The sequence below is a fragment of the Triturus cristatus genome, chromosome 4_1 (genome assembly GCF_964204655.1).
Source record: "Triturus cristatus chromosome 4_1, aTriCri1.1, whole genome shotgun sequence".
Classification (NCBI taxonomy): domain Eukaryota; kingdom Metazoa; phylum Chordata; class Amphibia; order Caudata; family Salamandridae; genus Triturus; species Triturus cristatus.
This window is the reverse complement of record NC_140585.1, coordinates 687269676-687295501: the sequence shown is the minus strand read 5'-3', so window position 1 is coordinate 687295501 and position 25826 is coordinate 687269676. Positions and strand designations below refer to the sequence as shown.

Here is a 25826-nt window from a genome sequence, read left to right as displayed (position 1 = left end):
GAGGTAATATACATCAAGGATAACAGCAAAAAACTATACTACTAGAATTCATATTAAAATTACTACTACTACTACCACATTTTCGGTTACTACTATAACTTTTACTACTACTGGTAATGCTAATATAACCATGGTTATTTTAAACACTACTATTAATACTCTCGTTACTGCTATTACTTCTCCTAGTTTCCCTCGTCTACTCATGCTGCTATTACTGTTGTTCCTTGCTTCAGCTACCACTACCAATACTGATGTCACTACTACTGCTAATAACAACGATGGTGATAGCTGCAATAAAAATAATAACAATGCAATGACTTAATAAAACATGTAACTGCTGAACCTCTCACCCAAAATTAAACTGAATATGCTGAAAACATCTTCACAGTTTGATTTAACATGTGGCCGCTCATTAAAGAAGACATTTATTTCCTTTTAATAGAGTGCAAGATTTAAAAGTGAAGGAGTTTTCATGTGGATATAAAAGGTATTCCTGCGTTCCTATTCAATCTCACTCAGTTCAGCAGTTGATTTCTCTCTGCATGTGCATGGGAGCTAGTTTTAAAAATGGGTTAGAATTGCCGCACATTGTTGTGTTAGGTGGCAAAGCATTTCGAGCTATGGGCTCCTAATAAACTTGGACGATTAATTGCAATACATGCTGTTACTCTGATTTCAGAACATACTGCGATGAAAAGGTGTGTAGGAAGCACCGGATCAATTTTGGAAAGTAAGCCCTGCCAAAACCTACCGACGGAAAAATGCCCGATTAATGAGCAGACTTGCGGGCTTTTGTGGTAGTAATTATCACAATATGCAAGGTATGTCCCCTTTCCAGGGCAGTAATCATAATCGGATGCTACTCGTGCACACCCAATGCATTCAGATCCTTGCGTTGTAGGAGAAATACAGGATTCGATCAATTTCGCACCTCTCTCTGTGATGTGACCGTAATCGGGGTCACAGTTCAACATAACCTACAAATACCTCTGCATTCGTGAATTCCAAATGCTGATAGCAGGAAAGCAAAATGATAGATTTGAGAAAGACTTGAGTGCATCCCAAACATTATTTGCTCAATGGTAAGCTATCAATAGATATGAACTTGACTCGGAGTACGATCCCCATTGAAAAGAGTTCATTTGGTGGTTGGGTGTTCGAAATCTTTAATACTATTAAAACTCAAGACTTCCTTGTTTGAATACATGTCTTAAAATGTGTATTTGAGTTTGCTAGGTCCTCGTAGAAACACGTTTGTGTAGTTAATATCCTCGGGTGTCATAATATTCTTAAAAGGGTCAGGAGCCACCGCCTTCCAAAGCAATCAAGCAGGTGCACACAGATGAAGTTTAGAAAAGAAAAGAAGATATTTGATTGTGTCAATGGGCGGCATCGTTTTAATCTGACAAAGGGGCTTCATGACCAACCTGAATTCGAAGCAGGAGCCGTCTGTTGGCCTGCTCCAATTTCTTCTGTCTGTGCTCCAACTCTCGTGCCCGCTGTTGTTCTTTTTGTAGCCACTTGATGTACTCGACTGATGCTTTCAAAATCGTTCCTTTGTTCCATCTCATATCACTGTAACATGTAGAGATAATATTTTCATGATTTTGGATATCAGCAAAATTCTAGGGAACTTACACAATCAGGTACATTAAACTGAAATAATGATTAATATGGCTATTATTCACTCTTAGATATTATGGCTTCGGAATAGAAAATGTAATAGAATAGTTAAGAAGCCCTTATAGAGTAAAATTAATCCCGGAATGGAAATAAGTGTCAAAAGAACGTAATAAAGTGACTTTTTGTGGGAAGCTCAGCGCAGAAGCATGATTCTATCATTACAATTTTTTTTTATTTTTAGTGAAAATTGCTTTTATTATTAACTCCCAGATTAGAATCTATGCTCCATATTTCTACATTAATGAACCAGGGAAGGTACTTTTCTAAGAGCTTTAGCTTAATTGTGTGAAGTTCCTTTGAAATACTTTTCTCAACAATTTCTTTCATACTGCAAGGTTGTTGAAATAAAATAGTTATGCTAATAGTTGGTCGTCTGCACGTAGCACTTACCTATTAAGTTTTACATCAGACGTTTGCTTTAAGACGAACAGTAAAACAGGGGTACATAGATGAGAACACGAGGGAAAACTTGCCTACAAATGCTGCGGTGGCAAACACTGAACGCAACCAGAGACCACACAATCAAAAGAGTTTTGGCGAGATTTACCAATAACAGGAAATAAAGTACTGGTGCAACTATGGGAAGGCCATAAACCTTGAAGCTGGTAAATCATGCAAGCTCAATCTGTTTAAACGTGAGATCCTGTGTGATAAAGAAGTGCCTGTTGATGGTAAGTGTTAAATAATAGGATTAAAGCCAGTCGTCCGAGCCTACGACATCATACTGTATACACTGTATATCCTTGTCGTTCGCAATTATTGAATGTGCCAATATCAATCTCAAATGTTCATAATGTAATTTAACAAACCAAAGCACTCAAGACGGTATGATATCACAAAATACACCATCCAAACAGTAAGGACTTGTAGAGAGCACTGTTCCTGTTTATTATAAGATATAAACAAACAGATAGGGGCATATTCTCAAGGACTTATCGCCAAGTTAGCGGCACTTTATCGCAGCCAAATTGACGATAAATATATCGCCCTATTCACAACCTGGTGCTAACAGCCGATATCACCAGTTTTCCTGCGATAGCAGCCGCAAAAAACATCGCCACAGATGACACTGGCAACTAACGCTAATGATATGCAGAGTAGGCATTCCTGTGCAAAAAGCCGTGACAACACCACTTCGCAACATTCTCAATGACCAGCCAGATCAGCGATAAGATCACAAAACATGCGATAAGGCGCGTTAGCAGCAGGGATTTAACACCTGCTCTTACCTGGTGTTAAGTCGGATGACAACCTGCAACAGAAAAGGAAGCCCAGGCCAGAGCCACACCTGAAGAACAACAAATGCCATGGAGCTACTGATCATGCAGCTCGGGGCACCAAGAGGGCCACAACACCCACCGCCCAAACCCACAAGCCCGCCACCCCCTCCCGGACCCCCTGGCCCCCCAGACTACCACAGAGGCAGCACAGACAAAGACAGCGGACCTTCAGAAAACGCACCAGCCTCACAGACCTAACACCAGAGGATGTCATTGCCCAATACAGGCTCAAAAGGGCAACAATCCTCTGCATCCTTCCCATCAGTGCCCACAGGCTGACGGTACCAACACAGCGGACAACCAACATCCCTCTGCATACAAAGCTGCTGGCTGTGCTGCACCTATTGGTCTCTGGTACCTTCCAACCAACAACCGTCAGAGTCAGAGGAGTCTCATAGCCAGCCCTATCAAAGTTCCTCACACCTGTCTTGGATGCCATCATCAACTTGGTACCCCAGCTCCTTCACTTCCTCAACACTGCGCAGGAACAGCTGGAGACCAAGCAAGGCTTCTATGCCATAGCTGGCTTCCTGCACGTGTTGGGGCAATCAACTGTGCCCCCGCTGCCACTGCACACACTTACCGCAACAGGAATCACACGCATTCCATCAATGTGCAGGCAATAGTTGACCTCCTGGGATTCTTCACCAATGTCGTTGCCAACTACCCAGGCAGTGTGCATGATTCCTTCATCTTCCGACAGTCCATCATCAACCAGCGCTTTGAGGCTGGCACCTATACATTGCTCAATGGTAAGTACTAAATGAACACACCACACACCTCAACTCCACAATCATGCAACTCACAACTCTGGGAATGCACACGTTACAAACTCACATACAACATGCCAAACAACATGCCCACCTACCAGACATGACAGCACAACTTACTGTGGTAACTCGGCTGGCCATGTACACAAGCCATCAACGGCATGGCACATCAGCCACACAAAAGCAGAATGTGGGGAGAGGTGGGAACCAGGCATGTGCGAAAGAGGCAAGTGACCCAAGAATGAGAATGTACACAATGCCAACTGTGGCGTGGATGTGCTGGCCAGACTGCAGTATGCAGACCACAGACATGTCCATGTCGACATAAACTGCTGGTGTTTGGAGTGCAGTGGACAGTGGATGAAACCATGTTACCTCAGCGAGTGGGAGGATCGCGGAAATGTTGCCTGTTACGTCCCCCCCTGCAAGCTTGAGCAGAGTGGGCTAGCCCGGCGTACGCCAGGCTAGCTAAGGGGTGTGAACAAAAAGCATGTTGCTCTGGGCGTGGTTCTCTTCCGGAATGGCCAACGTGTCTGCCAGGGCGGTACCACTCACCCCGCCACGAGGCCGACACCGTGACCGGTGGTGCTGGCAATCCTGTGTGCATGCTGCACCCCAGGCCGCTGGTCCCCAGACCTGTCTTGGCTGCCCCTGTGCACCCAGGCCTCACTGCTCACCTACTCACCTGCCGACACCGGTGTGTGTCAAAGAGGGCCCACCACATACCAGTGCAAGCTCCAAGCCCGAGGCACTCAACCTTGGCAGCCTCCTCAGACCATCCCTGGCTTCCGCGAGAGAGGCCCGCAGCACTCCTTTCTCGTTGACATACTCCACCGCTGCCTCCGGTCTACACTGCGGTCCAGTAGGTCACACATTTGGAACTGAGTCTTGATTTCATGATGTTCGAGTTCATATGTTAATGGCAGCATTTATGTCACTGTACTTCCTTCGATCTGGTGCCACCAACTCTGTGCATAGCATTCCAACGACACGTGTCTGTGGTCCCTTGCTGACTACTACCTTCGGCCAACACTGCGGTCAAGTAGGTCACACATTTGGAACTGAGTCTTGATTTTTTAATGGCTGAGTTCATATCATTGTACGCAAGGAGAGGAGTAAGAGGAAGACGTGGTTCAGTCCGGTTGAACAAAGGATCCTGGTTATGGAGGTGATCGAACACTACCAACAACTGCTCTGGTGTCACTAACTCTGTGCATCGCAAGCCAATGACACATGGCTGTGGGCCCCTGCTGCCCGCTGCCTCCAGCCTACACTGTGGTCAAGTATGTCATACATTTGGAACTGAGCCTTGATTTATTTTTGGCAGAGTTTATATAATTACACAGGCCTCATCGCAGACTGCATCCCCTTGCACCTCTAGTACCACTAACTCTGTGCCCCGAAATTCATGGACGCTCTCTGGTTGAACATTGGTAGCGTCTGAGTATATGGCCTGGGGTTGTCTCCATCATCATGTAGCTGATACTGACTTGGTGTTAAGAACGAGCCTGTGGCATTCATCTCCTCCATATTGCCTGTTTCTGCTTGGTTCTGCCCTCTGCATCATGCCCTGGAAGAACACCTTCCACTGTTCCCTGAAACACTCCGCGACATTCACCTTCAATGAGGACCCGCTCAGCTCTCGTGGCCCTACTTCAGTGCACTGTAAGTCACCGTACCGTGGCGGTGTGCCTGTGCCAGCCGCAATGTATCCGGGGCCACTAACTCTGTGCAGCTTAAGTCATGGACCCTTGCTGTTTGAACATTGAGCTTCTGATTGTTTGATCACTGTTGTAGTTGTTGCCAGCACCAACCACTCCCTGAGGGCTGGCTTACACTCACCCCACACCCATCCACCACAAACTATCTAAGTGTGTCCTTGTGATCATTATTTATGCATGCGGGCCTCAAGCCCTATCACATAACATTGTGCTGTGTACAGCGGACGCAACCATTTCACCTCAGACAGTGGGTAGACCTGGGACATGTAGCTGTGTCGTAACCCCCTGTAAGCTTAAGCAGAGTGGACTGACGTACGGCTGTCCAACGTAGGCGTGTGGTTAATCAACCCGGGACCCTGGGCGTGGTTAAGTTTTGGCCTTGCCAAGGAAGTAACTAATGCGTGTGTCTCTGTTGCAGTGTCGGCGCCACCCGTCCTGCAATAGACAATGTTGCAATGTAGCATGCCCCTAGAGTGCAGTCTCGGCAGAAGGGGTAAATGAGAGAGCGCAAGCCTGCTCGGGGTCCAGTATCATTCACGCCAACTGATGTGTGTGTCGCTTTTACTGCAGAATAAGCCAAAGGTCTACCCTCAACCATATCACAAATTCAGCCAGCAATGAACCCTACATCTCTGTCTGCCCTATCCTTACCCTGGGCCTACACACACTTGGCCACCCACCTTCAACGCATAACATCACAGTGTTGCTGTCAGGCTTGTGGACATGCGCAGACAGGCATGACAATGGTGTGTCGTAGGAGTGCCAGTGATGCAACCGCGCTGCGTACACAAGTAAAAAGGCTCGGGGAAGGGAGGAGCATCAGTGAGGCTACGTAATACACATTGATGCTGCTCATTTGCTACAAGCAGTACATGTCAAACAGGAATCACTAAGTCACACATATCACACACCAATGAACCAGTGAGCCTGCCAACACATTATGCAGAACCGACTATTGACTCATGTCTCTCTGCACTGTCACAGGTGACCAAGGATATGCACTCTGCCCTTGGATGATGACTAGGGGTGGGCGGAATTTGCGTAGGCGCGTTACGCAAATCTCCACGAAATGGTTTAAAATCTCCGCGAACACGCAGAAATTCCGCGAACACGCGGAATTGCTTGTTCGCGATGCTTTTTTCCTGTTCGCGACCGCTGTTTGCGTGCTCGGGGGGAAATATCTTGCGAACACGCATTTTGAGATCGCGAACAAGCAAAAATTTCGCGAAGCCGCGGAAAGCAACATTTTGGGCAATTCCGCGTTCTCCGCGGAACGCGAAATTACCTAAATTCCGCAAATTCCGCGAGCGGAACGGAATTTACCGCCCAGGCCTAATGATGACACCCCTCCGAGCCCCGAACACACAGGCCCAGAGGCAGTACAATGCGGCCCACAAACGCACCAGGGGCATCGTGGAATGCACATTGGGCATTTGTAGTCACATTTCAGGTGCCTGCACATCACAGGTGGAAGGCTCCTGTACAACCCAGACATCGTGTGCAAGATGATCGTTGCATGTTGTGTGTTGCACAACATATGTGTACGCACCAATCCCCATGGCTACAAGTGCCAGATGCATCGGACAATGATGAGGAAGATGAGGCAGGTGGACCAAACCCCACTGCATCTGCAGCAGGAATATCCCATGGGAACACCATCATTGACAATTTCTTCACATGAGCACGTCACATTGTCACAGTCCTTAGCAATCATCGGACAGTACAAAATTACCACAGGCACAGCATGTGCAAATAAATTCATTCAAACACACATTCCCTGAGTGCATGTCACTCCTCTGTACAAGCACATCACTCTGACAAGTGTAAGTGCAACATGTATTGCTAACAATCTCAATAATTGGAAATAGATAGTGGGTGTGTCACCTCTGTACAGAGAGGCTGTTTGGGCTGTCACATATTCAAAATGCCATTTCTGTGTGTCAAAGATAGTACGGGATCCCACTCATCAGCGTCTGACATGTGTCCCAATTCATTACATATAGGCTGTCGTTTGTGAGCTACAATTGACAACAGGGCTTCTTTTGGGGTCAGATATGTACCACCATGATGCAGGGATGCACCCTGTGACTCAAGTCCCACAACATGAGCAACATGGACGTAAGGGGGAATCACTGCCCCTACATTCATCCATGCTTTTACACTTGATTAATCATGGACATGACACATCTGTGTGTATTGGAATGCATTATTCACGTTCAGTGGAGTGTTGAAGCTGTCTTAGTACTGGGGCATGCAGACAACACTTTACAACATTGCCCCGTGAAGGGCCAGCCCGAGTCCTTTAGGAATTGACAAATTACTCGGAAGGGAAAGAGTCCAGTCTGCAGGCTGATTGCTGTGTCATTGTTTTGCAAACAATATACAGCAGTCCATGTCTAGGTGGAAGGTTAGTGTCGCTGAGTGTATCGGGGTAAAGTGGAAGGTGTTATTCCAGGGCATGATGCAGAGGGCAGAACCAAGCAGAAAGAAGCCATATGGTGGAGATCAATGCTACTGCTTACTACTTACCACTAAGGCAGATTCATACTCATCTTCGGCCTCTGACGTTTCATGTGCCTCACATGTGGGTGGTGGTGTTTGGTCTGCAGCACTGTGTGACACTGACACATCAGGGGCCGGGAATGTGGATGTAGAAGTAGCAGCAGCATTCAGCTGTGCAATGTCTTGTGGCATCACTCCCATGATGAGGATCTGCAGGGCAAGGAAGATCCCATCTACAGCTTTCTCGTATGCAGCTGTGGTAGCCATTCTCTGCACCTGCATCCGCTCCATGTTCTCCATGACCCTCCTTATGTTTCCCAAATCAAAGATGACATCGCTGTAGCCACTCTGACCGGACAGTTGTTGCTGTGTCCGAGTCATGACTCCAGCGACGCCAGCCATGGATTCTGGAGGGCATGGGGTGGACAGTGGGTGTCTATTAGGGAGTGTAAGTGGTCCCTGATGGGACTTAGACACCCACGTATGGCATCTAGTTTGGCTGCCATGAGTTCGAACCCCACCCGCAACTGGTCGGCCAGCTCCTTCTGGCAGTCTAACACACGGCGTTGGAAAGCCATGTGTTCTTCAGTGAGGTGCTGGGTGCCAGACATGGTGGTGGGTGCGTCCTGCTGTGTGGTCTGTGCAGGGGGTGGGCTCACCTCGATGGTGCTGGGTTGACTTGCTACTGGAGGTGGGGGGCAGAGGGTGTCCATGAACCGTTGGAGTTCGTCTAGGTCGATGTCCTGTGGGTTGTCTCCATCATCACTGACGTGATGTAGGATCTGCTCTGCAGGAGGTGTAGATTGTCCCTCTGCAATGCAAAGGGGAGATGCAGTTTCACAGTGTGTTCCATGTATGTTGACGCATTGGCGAAACTTACAGACAGCATGACAATGTACATTGTGACTGTTTGTGGGAAGATGCCTATTTGATGCGGGACAGTGGACATTTGTACTTCATCAGGGATGTGAGGTTGTACTCGTACCTTGTCATCTCACAGTTTCCTGCTATGCCAGATGTAATTGCCCATTTTGGACACACATGCAGCACCAGTTGTGTCCTGTGTTCTGTTGTGAAATTGTAGCAGTTTGTACCACATTGTGGTCAATGTTGAGGTGCTCTTATTCTTATGTGTGTGTGCTGCATTGTGGGTGAGTCACCCCTGCAGCTTTGTTTTGGCGGCCCATTATCCCTTTCAGGCAGAGTGCCTTCGACTTCTGTGCTTCTACAGTGCTGAGATGTAGCGTACTTGGGTGAATTGGGCTCTTTGTCGAGTTGTGACTCTTTGACATGGTTTGTCCGCAGATGTGTTGACGTCAGGTGTTGTTTGTGCACGTGGAAGTGTCAGAGTGTGACCTGCTCCTTTCCGGATGTGGTCCACGCTCAGCCACCTCAGTGTCATGGCGTACACAATGTCATGATGATTGGACTGCAGCCATACTAATCGTAATGTAGTGTTATCTCCATTGTCAGTGTGGCTCACAAATACGCATCTTTGCTGGGTTTCGCACATGTGCATGTGCTGGTGGTGAGATTGGTGATGTGTGGTGTGGGGCCCCTTTGGGGACATGAGGTACAGGGGCCTACTTGGTGTTTGTATGTGTGCTGCAGTGCGCCACGGGGATCAGGGACATGATCCAGAGTCATTGTGGGTGTGCGGTGTGCTTTACTTAATTGTGCAAGTGTGCCATTGTGCCCATCTCCCCCCTTCCCCCCAGTCCCTGGTCAGTACTCACCCTGTTGATGTTGTGTCAGGTCATGTTGAGCACTGCCCGGATCCCCAACTCCTGGCACTGTATCCCGACTGATGACTGTGGCCACCAATTTCTCCATGTTATCCAGCTCCTGGTGTGTCACTGGCCCCCACCTCCAATAAGCGTTGCTGCTTTCATGTTGGCATTGAGTTTCTTTTTGGTTTTGCCCTCCACATCATTCCAGCGCCTCTTGACCTCTTCTATTGTCCTCCTCAACGCTGCAACTGCATTCACATGGTCTAAGATTGTCTGTCATATTTGTGTCTTTGGTGCCAATGACACGTTGGAGGTGCCGAACAGTTGTTGGTAGTGTTCTATCACCTCCGTAACGATGATCCTGTTTTCCTGCTGACTGAACCGTGTCTTCCTCATCCTCTTCTCCTTGGCCTTCCCCGACCCCGAGGTTCCTTGCTGGTCATCTGTGGGGCTTGTGGGGTTCGCATTATTCTCTGCACTCGGTCAGGGTGCATCCATGGTGCTATGCAGTTTATTTATTTTTGCCTTTTTTTGTTCTGCTTTTCTAGAGCATTTTCCCGCATGACGCATGGGAATTGCAGGCCTGTCGCTGGTTATCGCTGATTTTGTATCGCGATTGTCCTCATCGCAACTTTTTCCGTGTTCGTGTTTTGCGTTTTTTCAATGTTGCGTTAATTTTAACAGGGTCATTTGGCGCGTTATCGTAAGACTATCGCATGGTGCCTCCGGGTTGAGAATACAACGGTAACAACGCGTTATTTTCCCGCGATAGACTGCAATGTGCAAAGTTGCGTTAAGCTATTTTTGCAATAATTATCACACGTTCTTGAGAATATCCTCCATAGTCTTTTGATACAGATGAAATACAATTTAATGTTCTTTGTGTTCATCCACAAAGAACATTAAGTTATATTTCATCTGCATCAGAAGACTATCTGTTTGTTTATATATTGTAATAGCAGGAACAGTGCTCCCTACAAGTCCTTATGGTTTGGACAGTGTATCTTGTGATATCATACCGTTTTGAGTGCCATGGAATGTTAAATTACATGCTTCAATTTAGGGACCTTTTCCAGTTTGTCATTAGCCACCTTTGGTAGTAGGGTGCGTAAAACCGCAATAGAACCACCAGATGTTTTGTTTCTCTGTGTTCATAATACTTCCCCCACAATAAATGTATATAGGCTCAAACGATGTGCAATGACTAAAACCACTACTACCGATTATTGTTCTCAAATGTTCATGATGATATGGCTCAAGAACAGCGTGAAGATAAATGTGACTTTAATTGTGCAACCTGTCCGTTGTGTAATTCCCCAACTTTTGTTTTGTTCCATATATGGCATCTTGGGACATCCCATGTATCACACTCGACAGCTCCCTAGTATCTGATAACTCTGACCCTTATGAGGTTGACTAGAGAGAGCTCTGTGTTAATACTTAAGAATATTACCGCTTGATTGAAGTGTTTTCACATTTAAACTTTTGCTTACCGTAGCACAAAAGATTTTACAGAAGAAAAGTGTAATTAAACCTCTCTTGATGGTGAGGAATAATACGATTTATTGAAGACTGGATTCTACTTCACCGCATTTCATCTCATCCCCATTCACTCTGCCTTGAAATGACATGAAAATGCAGAGCCTCTGCTAAGCTGCTTGATACTTGTTTTCTGTATCCAAGAACTGAGAAATACAGCATTTTTGAGGGTTTCTTTATTTTTGTAACGCTTTTATATAGAGAGTAATTAAGCACTGTGACTTCCTAACATTCTAAACGCTGTTATGAAGATAAAATAATAGCAGGTTGCCACTGTCTGTAAACAGGGTAACACTTGGTCAGGAAAAAGTGGAAGACAATTCCAGAAGTGATTAGGGCTAATGCATTAAATGATAGAGAAGCCTTTTGAGCAGGAACAGAAGCGATGTATTTCCAAGGTATTTTTGACACATTTTAAATAATGTTATAAGGCAACGACTGATAGTTGAGGGCAACTTATAGTTTAGTGGGAGATCTATTTACAAACGTTGTCTGCTGAGAGAGGTTGGTGAGCGGTTTGTTTGGTACAGCATGCAGGTCTCTCCAGTCTAGGGATATTTGATTCCAGGCATCTTCTACAGTATGAGTGACAGCCACGGCATGTTATTGAAGCCCATTCTAGGCCTTGTGGCATGTCTAACTTAGGTTGCACCATTCAAAATGAGTGTATAAGTGTTCTAAATACTGGAGTGATGTAGGTATCTTATACATTAAGTCAGACGTCTGTCAAATATGTCTCGACTATCAGAGGGCAGGCTGAGATGTCTCGTCTTTCAGACTCAGTGAATGGCCAGAGTGTTCTGAGATGTTGCTCTAAGCGATAAAGCCATGGAGTGTCTTGTTAATTAGCCATAGGGGTTGCATGCGCTATTTCATCCGAAGTTAGCATGCTGTCTTTTGTAAGGTACCTTCAGTTATTAACATAGTTAAAGTGAAATTATTACTAAATTAAAGACTTCCTCATGGCAAGCTACATCTTTCATCGAAGTAAATATATTGGTCAGCTAATCTGTATCATTTCCCAGCAAACATTTCTTCTTTACGTTGAATATAATTGTAATGACCATGTGTATGACAAAACAACATTTTCGAAATCTGAATTAGCAGCGACGTTGACCTGCTGAAGGAACAGAGGGGGATTTGTACAATGAAGTGGCAGAGCGTGTCTTTAGCCTTCCGGCTTAACGACACGCTCCGCCACTTCGGAAACGCAAGGCTGCACCATATTTACAAAAATGTGGTGCAGCCTTGCGTTTCCCCCTGCCATGGCGCTAAGTTTAATAACATACCGCCAACGCCAGCACCATTGCACCAGACTGCAAGGGTGTCTGTGTGCAGACGAGGATTGGTTCTCTGTAGGAAGGTGTCCCTTCCTGCACATAAACAATTCTAAAATGCCATTTTGTAACTTTCATGTGTGCTGCTTCATGCACACAAGAAAGTTACAAAATGGCATTTTTTTTAAAGGTTTGTTTATGTACAGGAAGGGTCACCTTCCTGTACATAAACAAATCATGCAGGTAGGTTTTTATAACCACTTGGATTTTCATCTTGTTTAAAATCTGATCTCATTGAAAAGGGAATTCTCTCTTTTTTGTGTTACACAGACCCATCCCTTTTCTAAAGTATCAGGGTACCTCCCTTATTTTGTTGGAATAATTATGTGGCCCCTGTATACTTTTATGGAATTTTATACATTTTATAACTATCCTTCAACTCTGTTTTAAAAAAAATAATGCAAGCTTTTTTAAACATACATTAATATTTAAAACTACTCCTAACCATAACTTAATTCTGTGCACAAAGCTGTTTATAGTGATTTTATTTAAAGACACTACTCTTTCTATTTTCATCCCTTGTTTGTTCCGCCCAAAAGTTGCATGGTGTGTCTGGCTACAGATCTTGCCTCCAATGTAACAATAGCCCCCGCAGCTCCTGCCGAGCGTGGGGGCCCAAGCTCAAGGGGGCCCCCTCCAGCATTGTGCACGAGTGGCAGCTTAGAGCTCTAGAATGTTTCCAGAGTGGTTGATCCCTTCCATGTACTTTTCAGGGGGACCCCCTCAAGTTTTTTTATGCCACTCGATCATGCTTGTCGTGATGTAATACCTAGCATGTAACATTTCAGTAGAAAACCGATTGAATATGCTTCTGAGAGAATCTTCTACGTACATATGCCTTTGTGTTAGACGTGGACCTACTGTGGTCTCATCTTATTAAATAATACAAAAATAGAGAAAAAATCTTTGAAACATTTAGACTTTGCATGTTGTCACGTTTATTTGTTTGGCCCTGAATTTTAATAACTGTTAGTGATATGATGAATATGAATTTGGTAACAGCTAAGAAATATTAATGTGTTGATAACTTCCTGTTGTTGTTTGAGTTGGTCGAGTGATGTTATGTGCATAAATAATAGATTGATTTCTTAATTATATACTACTAGAAATCAAATGCATCATAAGCAGGAAATAATAATATAATTTAAGACATTGATCTGATGAAGCAAAGTCAGTTCAGTAACTTAGCTTCTCGAGATAGGATTTAAATGTTTTTCTTTCGAGTGCCGTAATTCTTTCATTTATCAGTCACTTCTTTGCTAAAAGTCATGAAAGGGCGCCTTATTAAAAGCCGCGCTGCTACAGTCTTCTGTGGCATTGCCAGTACTGAACCAGGGTTCATTTGCAACTAATGTTCACGGTGATGGGAACAATTGTTTCTTTGAATGTCAAATTGAATAGAGCTCTGTTTAAGACCGGAACTTGTGAAAGTTATTTAAATAACTGAATTATTCAATAAAATGTACAAACAGAAGGGGCGTTATCATCCAGTGCTGTCCGCAGGGTGTTTTGCAGGCAACTTTCTAAAAATATCTATTTTTTCCATTAGATTATCTAGACAAAAGTAAATGAACGAAGACGTAGAACCTAAAATACGATTTGCACCTGTACATTGAAAACCTTAGAAGTGAAATGGGAGTAGCAGAAATGGACGCTGCAACAAATCTGAAACAAGCTTTTGCAATGACAGGATGTCTGGCTTATGAATGAAAGTGCCTCTTCAATCATCATTAGGTTTAGGCAATCAATAGTTCATAACGCATGCACTCTGACACTCATCCTTGCACTCCTGCATCCATTCATCTACTCACTAGCACATTCTTTCATACACCCAATTAAACAATCACAAAAACACACATTCAAACTCAACAACATACGTAAAATAAAGCACATAAATATAAGTAGATGAAAGAAAACATGCTGCTGCCTAAACACGGTGGACATATGATTACAATAACAAATTAAATAAAAAATAGCAGTAGGTGTTTGTATGCAGTAGTACTTCCATATTGTATCAGTGTTCTAAACTTTTTACATGGCTGACATTTGTAGAACCAATAGGTTCGGCACCTTAGTACGGTAAGACAACCATATATCATGAACACTACCATTCTATGATGGTCACCTGGTTTACAGGCAGTGACCACACAGATTGCTGCGCATTGAAGATGAACTGAGCGCCAACTAAAAGGCCCATTAGCCCTCTCTGTGGAGTCATTATATATTCTTAAAAAAGAAAATAGAAAGAGAAGGTGGAAATGCATGAAATAGGACCTATAAATGGAGAACATGAGCCTGAATGACTGGTTCACTAGCCCTGTCTAGGAGCACATTCCTTTTCAAGGTAATCGAACTAATGCTGTCAGTTACAGGGCAAAAGAGTCAATGGCTGAATTGGGTTGACCCACAGCTCCATGTTGTATACTATCATGGATGGAAGCAGAGTTTAAATGACACCCATGCATAACAGTGGCAGATGAGAGCTTACCCAATGAATTGGCACATCTATGTGTATGCACATATATTTATATATATGGATGTGTTATGGCTTGTTTGATTACAAGTTCCTGGCACAAAACGAAACTATCAGACTTTCCAAACGGATTATAGCAATAATCTGTGCCAAAGGGGGTTGCCTTCCCAGGTTATATATGAGGCTGTTTTAACAAAATGCATGTTTGCAGGCTTTACCACATTGCAACACCAATCCACCTTAAACTTAATGGCCTACTGGCATTAACACACGTTTCATAATACTTAAGTCAGGCCTACTGCCGTTGTTGTAACTTTTCATAAAAAGCAGACCAAACCTACGGCACCTGAGGTTTTTCCAATGAACCACTCAGGCCTATATCTTTCATCAGTGGCATGTCTCCATAACCACCTTAGACCTACTGTATTCTGCATCACCTTTCACACAAGGAAGCCATCAGGTATAGAGTGATACAATTAAAAATATGTACAAAATGACGCAGCAAAGTCATCTTCTCTGAATGTCATATCTTTGACAACTCATTAATCATTATTGACAGATGGACTCATGTCTCACTCATAATTTCACGGTATGATATAGCATTAAATTGCCAAATCTTTCTTTCTTCATATATTTCTTAGTTTCATGTCTGAAGTGGACTTAGCATTGGCAGCACAAAAATCAAGTTCATTTTGTGAGGAAAAGGAAGTTGTTAAAGCAGACAAAACTAGATAGGTAACAGCGTCCACTGATCTGCATGCTTAACAGAAGGCTTATGAATTGGTTACAGTTAGAAGATGGATGCAACATACATTTTCCTTAGACCATTGTCTCCTATAATAAGTCCCAGCAGGGAAAGTAGATCTCATTAGTGTCTATTCACCTCTTATCGTGCCAACTTTAAATATTTTAGCCTATCCCTGGTAAGTGACTCATTCTAGTCTCATTTATGTGGGCAATAAAATATGTCCCCCTTTAGGCAAGCAGGAGCATTTTCTTGATTCCAGTGTAGGCCAGCAGGATTTCCCGCCACTCATCACCAATATGCTTCTCAAAGAGAAAAAAGGGGTCACAGGCTACAGTGGCTAGGAATCATGTTACCCATCTCAGAACACAGAGACAAATAAGCAATGCGGTATGTTGATCAACTGCCTTAGGCTAAACAAATGCACTATGTACAGAGCGATGAACACCTTTGATGCAGCTGCAAGACTGGAACAGGTCATAAACATTGACATTATCACTGAACATGCAGGGAAGATGCAGTACCTGTAATGCTGGGTCTTTAATTCCTTGGAATGCCATCAAATACAGTCTGTCTAATCGAGAATAGTACAAGTAGTTTATAATGCCTTTGATATGGGCTTTAGAATATCCCCTAGGAGGGCTTTTTATGATTTGATGTTGATGATCTAGAGGTAATGTCACATTAAAAGGTTAATTCATTATATTTGTGCAGTGGGTGTTGTGGTGGGTGTTCCACCGCAACACCCATTGTATTTTACACTGCCCCCTATGTACAAGGGTGGCGTATATAGGAGGCAGCGCCAAAATTAAGACTAGGAAAATCCTGGTCTTAGGTTGGCGAAATAAGGAGAAATGCATTATTTGCCATGGTTATTGCCCAGGATATAAAGGCCCAGTACAGTATGTTCGATTGATAACTCTACCAGCCTACTGGAAGAAAGAAGTGAGACGGAAGGGTGGTAGAGTGAACAAACGAACATACTGTGTCCAGTGATTACTTAACCTGGGCCATTATAACCTGGGCTGCTATAATTGAGCTTGATAGCAATTTTAAAAAGCAAGGCGATAGTGCGGCAATATCGGGAATTTCCAATCTTTATGCTCTACCATACATGTCTAAATCAGGGAAATTTAACAACAATGCCAAAAGTGTGAGTCAAATGCAACTGAGAGACAACCACATAGATTCCGATGGTTAGTGGATTACGGGAGAAAACTACAGTTCCCCTCCACTTATTATTGCCAATTAAGCAAGAGACAACTTTCTTCTGGGTCTCTGAATTTTATCTGATAAGATTGAAATATTTCCTGTCCTGAAGAAGGCGAAGAAACTTTGTGCCGAAACGTTGCGTTGCCAACATTTTTATTCTTTGGAATCATTTTAAATTTGTATTTATACTTTGTTTTGAAACAACAAAATGAATATAGATGTAATTCATGTAATCAAGAAAAAAAGTTTTCTCTAATGAAACGCACTGATAGATACATGAATTTGTATTTTACACGGATATTTGAAATGTTTTTTTTTTATTAAATCCATTTTGGTTTTTATATAAATGTATTATGGTTTTAAATAAATAACTTGTGTATGAGTACATGATTGTTGATTGTTTTCTGTAGTGATTGTATTCTTTAGCCATTACTGTGACATATTTTCGCAACGTGGATAAAAATCTGTGGGTGGTTTTTCTCTGTCCACTCTTTGTTATTATAAAACCTGAAGTTTTTGTTTGTGTTAATATTAACATCTATATCACATGGTCCTAGTTGGAGGTAGGGTTTTATAGCCACATAATTATTGCCAATAGCACAGTGCTTTTTATTAGGCACCTGCCGTCTAAAGTGAATTAAGCTAGCCTGATACCTCTATTTGTTTTTTCATTATACACTGCAAGCCATAAAAACAGATGTTCAACTATGCGCTGACCCAGCACAGCCCATCATGATTCAGCACCAGGTCTTTTTAGCTCTTCAGCAATTCAAACCATAAATTGAAACCTGAGATTGCATATCATGTTACCATTAACACCATCAATGAGATGACTAGTCATGGCTTCCACCAGACCTTGAACTCAACCAGCTGAGTGAAGCCAACCCCCTGTGCAGGTACTTCAACTGTGTGATGAAGAGGTTTGCTTAAGGACCTGGATCAGGCCAGGCCCTGCATCCAACCTACTGTGTATCAGGGTTGACATGTTAGTACTACTGACAGGAAAGAAGGAGGACACATTTATTAATATAACCCTGAATTAATCCCAAAAATATCATCCCAAATTACCTAACTTCCTATGAAAGATGACAACTGATGGCTGCCAAATTAAATGCAATGAACAAAAACTAGAGAGCCTGTGCATTGGATCCAAATAGATGAGACTTTTCCTTAGCTCCCATTCACAAAATATGATTCCTTTCAAATTCTAGATCTACAAGAAACACTCTCAAAGAGAACATATGTAAGATATTTTTGTAGTCTGTTCCTTTCCCGCACTCAGTCTATTTGATTAACAAATTTAGAAAATATCCTGAGTTTAGATGTCTGCATCCACATCCTGACATGCTATTACAACATGTTTTCTTTGGCTGTATTTACATGTGGGCTGTGCCATCATCACACATTTTAGTGTACTATTATTATGATCCTGAAAGTTGACTCATTGCTAATACTTTTACTGCCTTGAGAAAGACCTGGGCAAAACACACTTCAGCTATTCAACAGTTCATGTACAGGATCATCTCATAGTATTCAATGGAACAATTCAAATTTTGGTGAAATAGAATTTCTATATGGCACATCAACAGATTTTCTATAATACCTTATGGGCGTGAAAATAATCCATATTAGAATGTATATGAACTTGAAAACATCACTTAGAATCTAAGCACTGGTTTTACTCCAATTAAATGGTACAGGTGGGTCCATTTTCTCACATATTCCTCTTTTTGTCTGGGATTGGGGTAACCCAGCTGGACCCATTACCAAATAAATAAGCCTAAAATAATGCCATGTTTTTGTTCTAAGCTATTATGATATTAAATGTATTAATATTTAGCTGCAAGGAAATTCTGAATTCAACACCAGAGTAGCAATCAGGTTTACATTTTCTATGCCACTAGTAGTAATACACACAGATGTCACTTTGAATGTCACATATACAATTATATCAGTATGCTTGGTGAATACCATCTAAATTCCTTTCATAATTAAAACATTTTCAAGTTCTTTGAGGTTGTTTCATATTTACCTACATTTCCCTTTATGTAAACATGTTTTAGGGAATTTCTTTTATTTCGTTATTTTATGAACACCATTTCTAAAATCTTAATTGTGATTGCAGTTGATTCATGGTGTTGAGACCTAAAGCTCATGCAGTGTCATTCAGTGATTTTTGTAGTGTTACTCTGGAAGGATTTAATGCTGGTTCTCTTAGATCATAATTAATTTACGCATAACTGGGTCAGCCTTTATAGTCCAACTCAATTTCTTGGTCATCTTTGTGAAATGTAGATAGGATATAAAGATACATGGTCTCAGATTTACAAATACATGCTTGGACTTGGGTCCACTTATAACGATCTAATTCCATGAAACAGATGAAATACTATAGAAATGTACTGAAGATCACCAATGTGCATCGGGGTCCTGTTATGTAAGCATCATCATCTTGATGATGTGATCTTTATGAGTAAGGTTCCATCCTTAACCCTATGGAGACATGACAACTCAGTTGAAGTCCATAGACAGCATGATTTCTGTAGGAGTCTAGCTACAAAGATATATGTTCACACACATCATAATGGTTTAACCGACATGAAAATTAATCATTTTAGTTAGGCCAGGGTCTGTGTACAAACACCCACATTTGCCATTTCTATACCGGTCCAATAATGAGGATAAGAAATACATATGCAAGCCCTGACCACTGGTCAAAATATGAACACCTGGATCTGACTCTGTAAAACCAAGTGTGGCTGCTTCTTCCTGCATCCACGTACAAAGATCTACATCTAAGCAATCGGTACAGCTATACAGACCATGGACTGATACCCATGTTCATATTTGCATAGACCTGTGCCTGCTTACAAAAATCTGGTTCCTCTTCTGTGGATGTGAGTTATCTACACAGTGCTTGTTCTCACTTTGTGAACCTAGACCTGTTTTTTCAAACCTGTAACCAACTACACCTACCAGGATTGCGTTACACAAATGAAAATCAATGTTTATTTTAATTTGCATCACGATGAGACTAGAACACAAAGGAACTGAATACACATTTTGTAGAATACAGTAACAAATCACCACACTCAATAAACACCAGTCTCCCAGGTTGAGTTATTGGTAACGACCTCCTATTCTGAGTTTTTAGCTAGGAAGCTAGGCATGACATGCATAATTGGTATTTAGCACAGCGCTTTCTCATGTTTTGCCTTTTTTCTGGGATCTCCCTCTATAAAAATTAGCAAATTCGACCCTTCTGAATTTATCTGGGAAAACTGTGAGGATCTGATAATTATTATGCAACTCACAATTCTGATCCCTGTGCACACTAGAATTTGCACAGGGATAAGAATTCAGCCATGGACTTCTAATCAGGGCACAATAGCAGGTATCTTACAAACAAAATAATGACAAATAGGGCAGTGAAAGCAACACCTATAGGGAGTGGTAATTAATGAGATGGGAAGGGTAAAGAAAAGTGAGTGATAGAACTAAAACGAATATAAATGACCACGTATTGAGATTTAGCAGAGGAATGCACAGTCAGGAATATTCTCATAGTGCATGACTGTGCTGATGAGTCTGTGTGGTTGGTATAGGAAATCTGCCTTTTCTGCATGGTCACCCCAGAGTTTACACCTTTTGCTGCACCCTGTAATTTTGCTGCTTTTTAAACTCTGTGCACTTTACACCTGCTAACCGGAAGTAAAGTGCCTGTGCTCATCCTTTAAACACGGTTAAATTGACCTACTGCTTATTGGCATATTTAAGTTGCCTATAAACCCTTACTATATAGTGCAAAGTGGTTCAGGGACCTGCAAATTAAATGCCACTAGTGGAATGCAGCATCTATTGTGTCATTCATTACAGTGACAGTGCAAGCACGGCTTCAGGCCTATCACTGTAGTCTGACTGTAGCCACCTAAAAACTGCAATTCAACCTGTCAAAATAAACCCTTGTAACAAATCAAAAATCTCTCTTTAAACTTGAATAAACCACCCATATGGTGAAGTCGGGTTTTTCACTGGCTCTGTAGCTTCTCCCAACCAGTATTAAGCACTGAATAGGTGCAAATAATAGCAAATGAATGGGAAGAGATGACTCCTCTGAACTCCGCTGAATATACAGAGTGGTGGACATCATTTTTGACACTACAGTGTCAAATCCTACTTGAGTGTCAAATTCTGCTTGACAGGTCTGCGGAATTGATATGTAACACTTCGAGAGCACTTGAAAAAGTAGAGACTGGGATGCCCAAAAAATTCTTGTGGACTCCCTGTCTGATTGCTTAAGGACTTTAATTTTGTAGCACCTGACTTTTGTCTCTGGGTTTATTATAGGTACAGTAGCTGCCTCAAACTATATTTTACTATTAGATGTGGGATTACAATAGTTCACTCCCCCCACCATTCAATGTCTAAGTTGAATGTGGCCAAAAATGTTCACCATTTTGAACATGCCCAAAGTGGGTAGAGTAGGCCCTGGATAGAGTAACTCTTGCTTCATTGGTTATAGTGTGCCCAGGAGTCACTTTCACCTTCTACATAGTGCCAAACATAAATTTGGCCCCTTGAGGCACCCATATCAGAACACTTTCTGAACCTGAGGTCGAACAGAAGACTTGACCTACTCTCTGTGAACCAGGAAAAAGAAGTAGTCTTAAAGCTCATAAGGCTGACCTCTGTTCCTACTGCAAAGATACAGAAAGCTCCAAGAGATCTTTTCCTGGGAGTAACCAGCTGACCAGTGATAGCTGACCCTGAACTGCATCCTGCTGTTGTCCTCTGTCTGACACCCTAAGTGCTTCCCATGAAGTCCTGGTAGGTTTTAAAAGTGTACTCCTGTGGTTGATTAGATCTTAATGTACTTACTCAGAAGGTAAAATATTTGACCTCAATAAACCTAGTTAGAGTTTCAGACCCGTACTCATTTGCAGTTAGCCTCAAATTGTGCTTAGGTCCAAGTCTAATGTGACTATTGTCTATCATTGTCGCTGTTAGACTTGGCACTTTTTGCAGGGTCATTCCTGAACTTTTTGCCTTCCTCCTGGTATTTTTTCTTACCAGGTGTTGGTGGTTTTAGGACTCTGGGCACTTTATCACTGCTGTCCAGTGTGAAGTGCATGTGCTCTCTATGGTAAACGTGGTAAGATTGGTATACACCTGTTTGGCGTATTTAATTTACCTATCAATCCCCTGTAAAGTGGTATCTCATATACCTGGGGCCAGTAAATTAAATGCTACTGGTGGGCTTGCAGCGCTGCTTGCGTCACCCACCAAAGTAGCCTTTCAAAACTGTCTCAGGCCTCTGTCAGTGCAGGGCCTGCACACACAGTTTACTGCTGCTGTGATGTGGCACATAAAGTGTGTGCCACGTCTGTGACTCCCCTTTTACTACATATCAGTTACCCCTTAGGAAGGCCTCAGCTAGCCCTATGGGCAGGGTGCGCTGTAGGTAAAAGGTAGGGCATGTGCCTTAACTGTGTGACATGTCCTGATAGTGACAAACACCTATTCTGGTTTCTCACCTGTGAGGCTGCCCTCTCATAGGAATGCATTGGGGATTCCCTGAGATGTGTTTCAGTGGTAATTCCTGATCTGAGAGGAGTAGCGTGATCACGTTTGGTATGTTTGGCATAGTGGTAACAAATGCTGCGTAATGGTGTTTGCAGATATATTATAACTATTTTAGAAATGCCACTTTTAGAAGTGGGCATTTCTGTGTGCTATGTGTCTTTGTGCCTGCCTGTTGTGTATTGCATGTCTGGCTTTTGAGGGGCTGGGGAGGTTCAGTGGCTCCAGAGAGGCTGGGTAAGTCAGGGCTAGGCTGAATAGGCTGATCTGCATTTGGAGTAGTGGGAGGAGTAGCACCTGGGCCTGAATAGGACTGTGCCTGCCTTCCACAATGCTGCCTCTGCCCCCTGTGGTGTGTCTGGGACCCGAACCTACACTAACAAAGGAGGCTGTTGTGCACTGTAAATAAAATGTTTAAGTGCCCCCCAGAACTGGTTTAGACTGGGCACAGAGCCCTGTGCCAGGGGGAGAACAAAGAACAAAGGTGGTATAAATGTTGGGGCTGTGACCCCATGTAAAGTAAACATTTGGTGCTTACTTGGGACTGAAGAGGGTACACTGCATGGGCTGCAGTGAGCCAGGAGGAACTGCCATGAGTCTTTGTTGCTGAGCCAGTAGGACTGCCCCTCTGCCCCTTGTGCTGGCCTGCCTGGCTGTGCCCTGCCTGCGTGTCCCCCCAGTACTCAGCCAGAAGGGCTGAGTGCTCTGGCCTGATCCAGGAATCGACAAGTGGGGAGCGCTGCCTTGCTGCATTCTGGTGCCCCTCAAGAAAAGGGGTCCTGCCCACTCAAAGTATGTCATGGGCGCTTCACCATTGTGGCACCTTCGAGCCCAAGGAGGGGGGCTCCAACTTTGCTCGTAAGTGAACAACACGAACCGTAAGTCAGGCAGAGGCTGCCTGGCTGTAGGCGGGGCTCTCGTGAGGACAAGGAGAGCCCCGCATGGTCTCCAAGCCTTTGTGTGTGCCGGTGCCTCTGTATGTGTCTGCCCACTAGGAGTGTTTGGTGGGCGCCTTTCGCCACGATCCAGAAGTGGGCTAGTGTTCCAGTGCGGCGAGGACACCCACAAAGTGAATCGGAAGTCAGGTGGAGCCTGACTGTGGGTGGGGCTGGCCGGCAGGAGAGACAGAGCCTCGAGGCCTTTGGGCCGCCTCAGAGAGGAAGTCAGGCGTGACGGTGCCTGATGGTGGGCGGGGCTCCCCATGTGGAAGAGGAGAGCCCCGCGTGTCTGTCAAAGTCGGGAGAGGCACAGGAGATCCTGCGTGTCTGGGCAACCAATACGGAGCCTGGCAGGCTCCCTGCGGCTACACCCTTCCTGTCAGCCTATTTTGCCTGCACAGAGAAGCCCCGGTGAGTTGTGCTTGGAAGGCACACTGTTAGTACCCGCTGCCTCGTTTTTCCTCGCAACGAGAAGCCCTGGTCAGTGGGGCTTATGAAGCACACTGTGAATGCCTGTGGGTTTACACAGCTGCGCCGCCAAATCGCAGGCAGCTGCAAAGTGGGGGCACATCTGTTTGGGGGGACAAGGATGAGTTGCACCCCTGTCCCCTTTTGAGAATTTTGCGCATGTTTCTGCTGCACCGGCAGCCAGGAGGGGCCAGGTTGGAGGCTCTGTGTGATGGGAGACACAGAGCTAGGAGATCCCTGACTTGTGGGAGAGAGGGCATTGCGAGGAAGCCCAAGATGGGCCCCTGAGGAGTAGACCAATTGTCCTGGTGTTCACCTTGTGTTTTAGCCGGGCTTGTGACCCTGGGGCGATGTGTGCACCTTATCATTGTTACTGTGGTGCACTGGGGATAATTTTGGATAAATGCCTTATATGATTTATGCATAATGTGTTTATGCTAAGTGCTTCTTCATTACTTGTGTGTTCTAATGGGTATAACAGTGGCCCAATTGGACCTGTATTGCATATAATCCCCTGTAAAGTGATAACTAGTGCCAGGTAGCACAGTGTATATATGTGATTATGCTCTAATGTGTTTTATGAGTAATACAAGGGCTATTTTTATATAACCTTGTGTGGAGTTTCTATTGTGGTGTGCCTAGTGTGTCACTGCTGTGTGAGTGTGTTGCACAAATGCTTTACACATTGCCTCTAGAATAAGCCTGACTGCTCGTGCCAAGCTACCAAGGGGGTGAGCAGGGGTTTTCTTCAATGTGAAACTCCCTTGTCCTGACTAGTGTGGTGGTTTCTGCCTGGCTTAGGCGCATGCTCTAGGCAACCAGAAATCCCATTACTAACAGGTGCTTTGTGCTTTTGGGTGCAATGGCTACTGAAAACGTAGAAAATTGATATCCCCAGTTTCGCGTATTGGATTTTTGTCATTTAAGTGTTAGTTCGTTTGTTGCATTTTACTCTAGTTTCCTAAATGGCTTTGGGATTTTTATTATTTTACATTTTGACTTTATTACTGTTTTGGTACTACATAAATACTTTACATATTGCCCTAAGTTAAGCCTGTCTGTTCTGTGCCATAGCTATCAGTGGGATGAGCTCAGGTTAATTTAGTAACTTTGAGGATTCAGCCGACAATTGTTGTGATTATTCCTTGTGGTGGGTGGTCACCCACCCCACATAATAATCTAACTCTTACAGTTGGTTTTCAGGGTTCATTAGGTGATCCTTGAGGGTCTTCTTGAACGTTGGCAGAGAGACCTATTATAGGTCTTAGGAAGGGAAATACATTCCGGGTTATAGGAACCAGGAATGAGAAAACTGAAGGAACATAGCACACTATCACATAGGTGAACTCCTGTGTGGTGAAAGGGACACAACAAGCATCAAGAGGCCTTTTTTCTGAAGTCCCACTGGACCTGGACTGAACCTTGCTGGTGGTCTTTGCTGGTCTGAGTCCTGGCCTCTCAATTCTGTCCTTGAAATCAAGGGAGTCTTGAAACAAACAATGAGAAGCTGATCTAGACACTCTGAAAAGTTGGGACTTGGGGAATGTTTGGACTTGAAAGACTTCCAGAGAATCAGCAATACCTAGGGGCAAAGATGTCTGATTTTGAAGGGACTTCATCAGATATAGCTTCAGGATTGCCACAGCTTCTTGAGTTGATTTTGGTTGCCGCTCGAGTAGCTTCAGAGGCAGCTTTCTGGCAGCAGATGGCTGCAACTGCCCGCTTTGGGAAAATCTCGTCGGGTACACTCCTAGCGATCAAAAATTGTGCTGGGAGACACCAAATCTCACTCACAAAATTACCATTGGCGAGCTGCATGCAAAAAAAAACTATAGGTGTAGCGCAAAG

At 43.7% G+C, this 25826-nt stretch overlaps 1 protein-coding gene across 2 annotated transcripts in view; it reads right to left on the bottom strand.

Moving 5' to 3' along the window:
* TFEC (transcription factor EC) overlaps positions 1-25826 on the bottom strand; it is a 331120-nt gene that overhangs the window by 5872 nt on the left and 299422 nt on the right. For both annotated transcript variants that reach the window (XM_085650598.1, XM_085650599.1), the window contains exon 7: positions 1428-1575. In XM_085650598.1, the coding sequence (XP_085506724.1) occupies positions 1428-1575 (148 nt within the window). The remainder of the gene's footprint in view (positions 1-1427; positions 1576-25826) is intronic.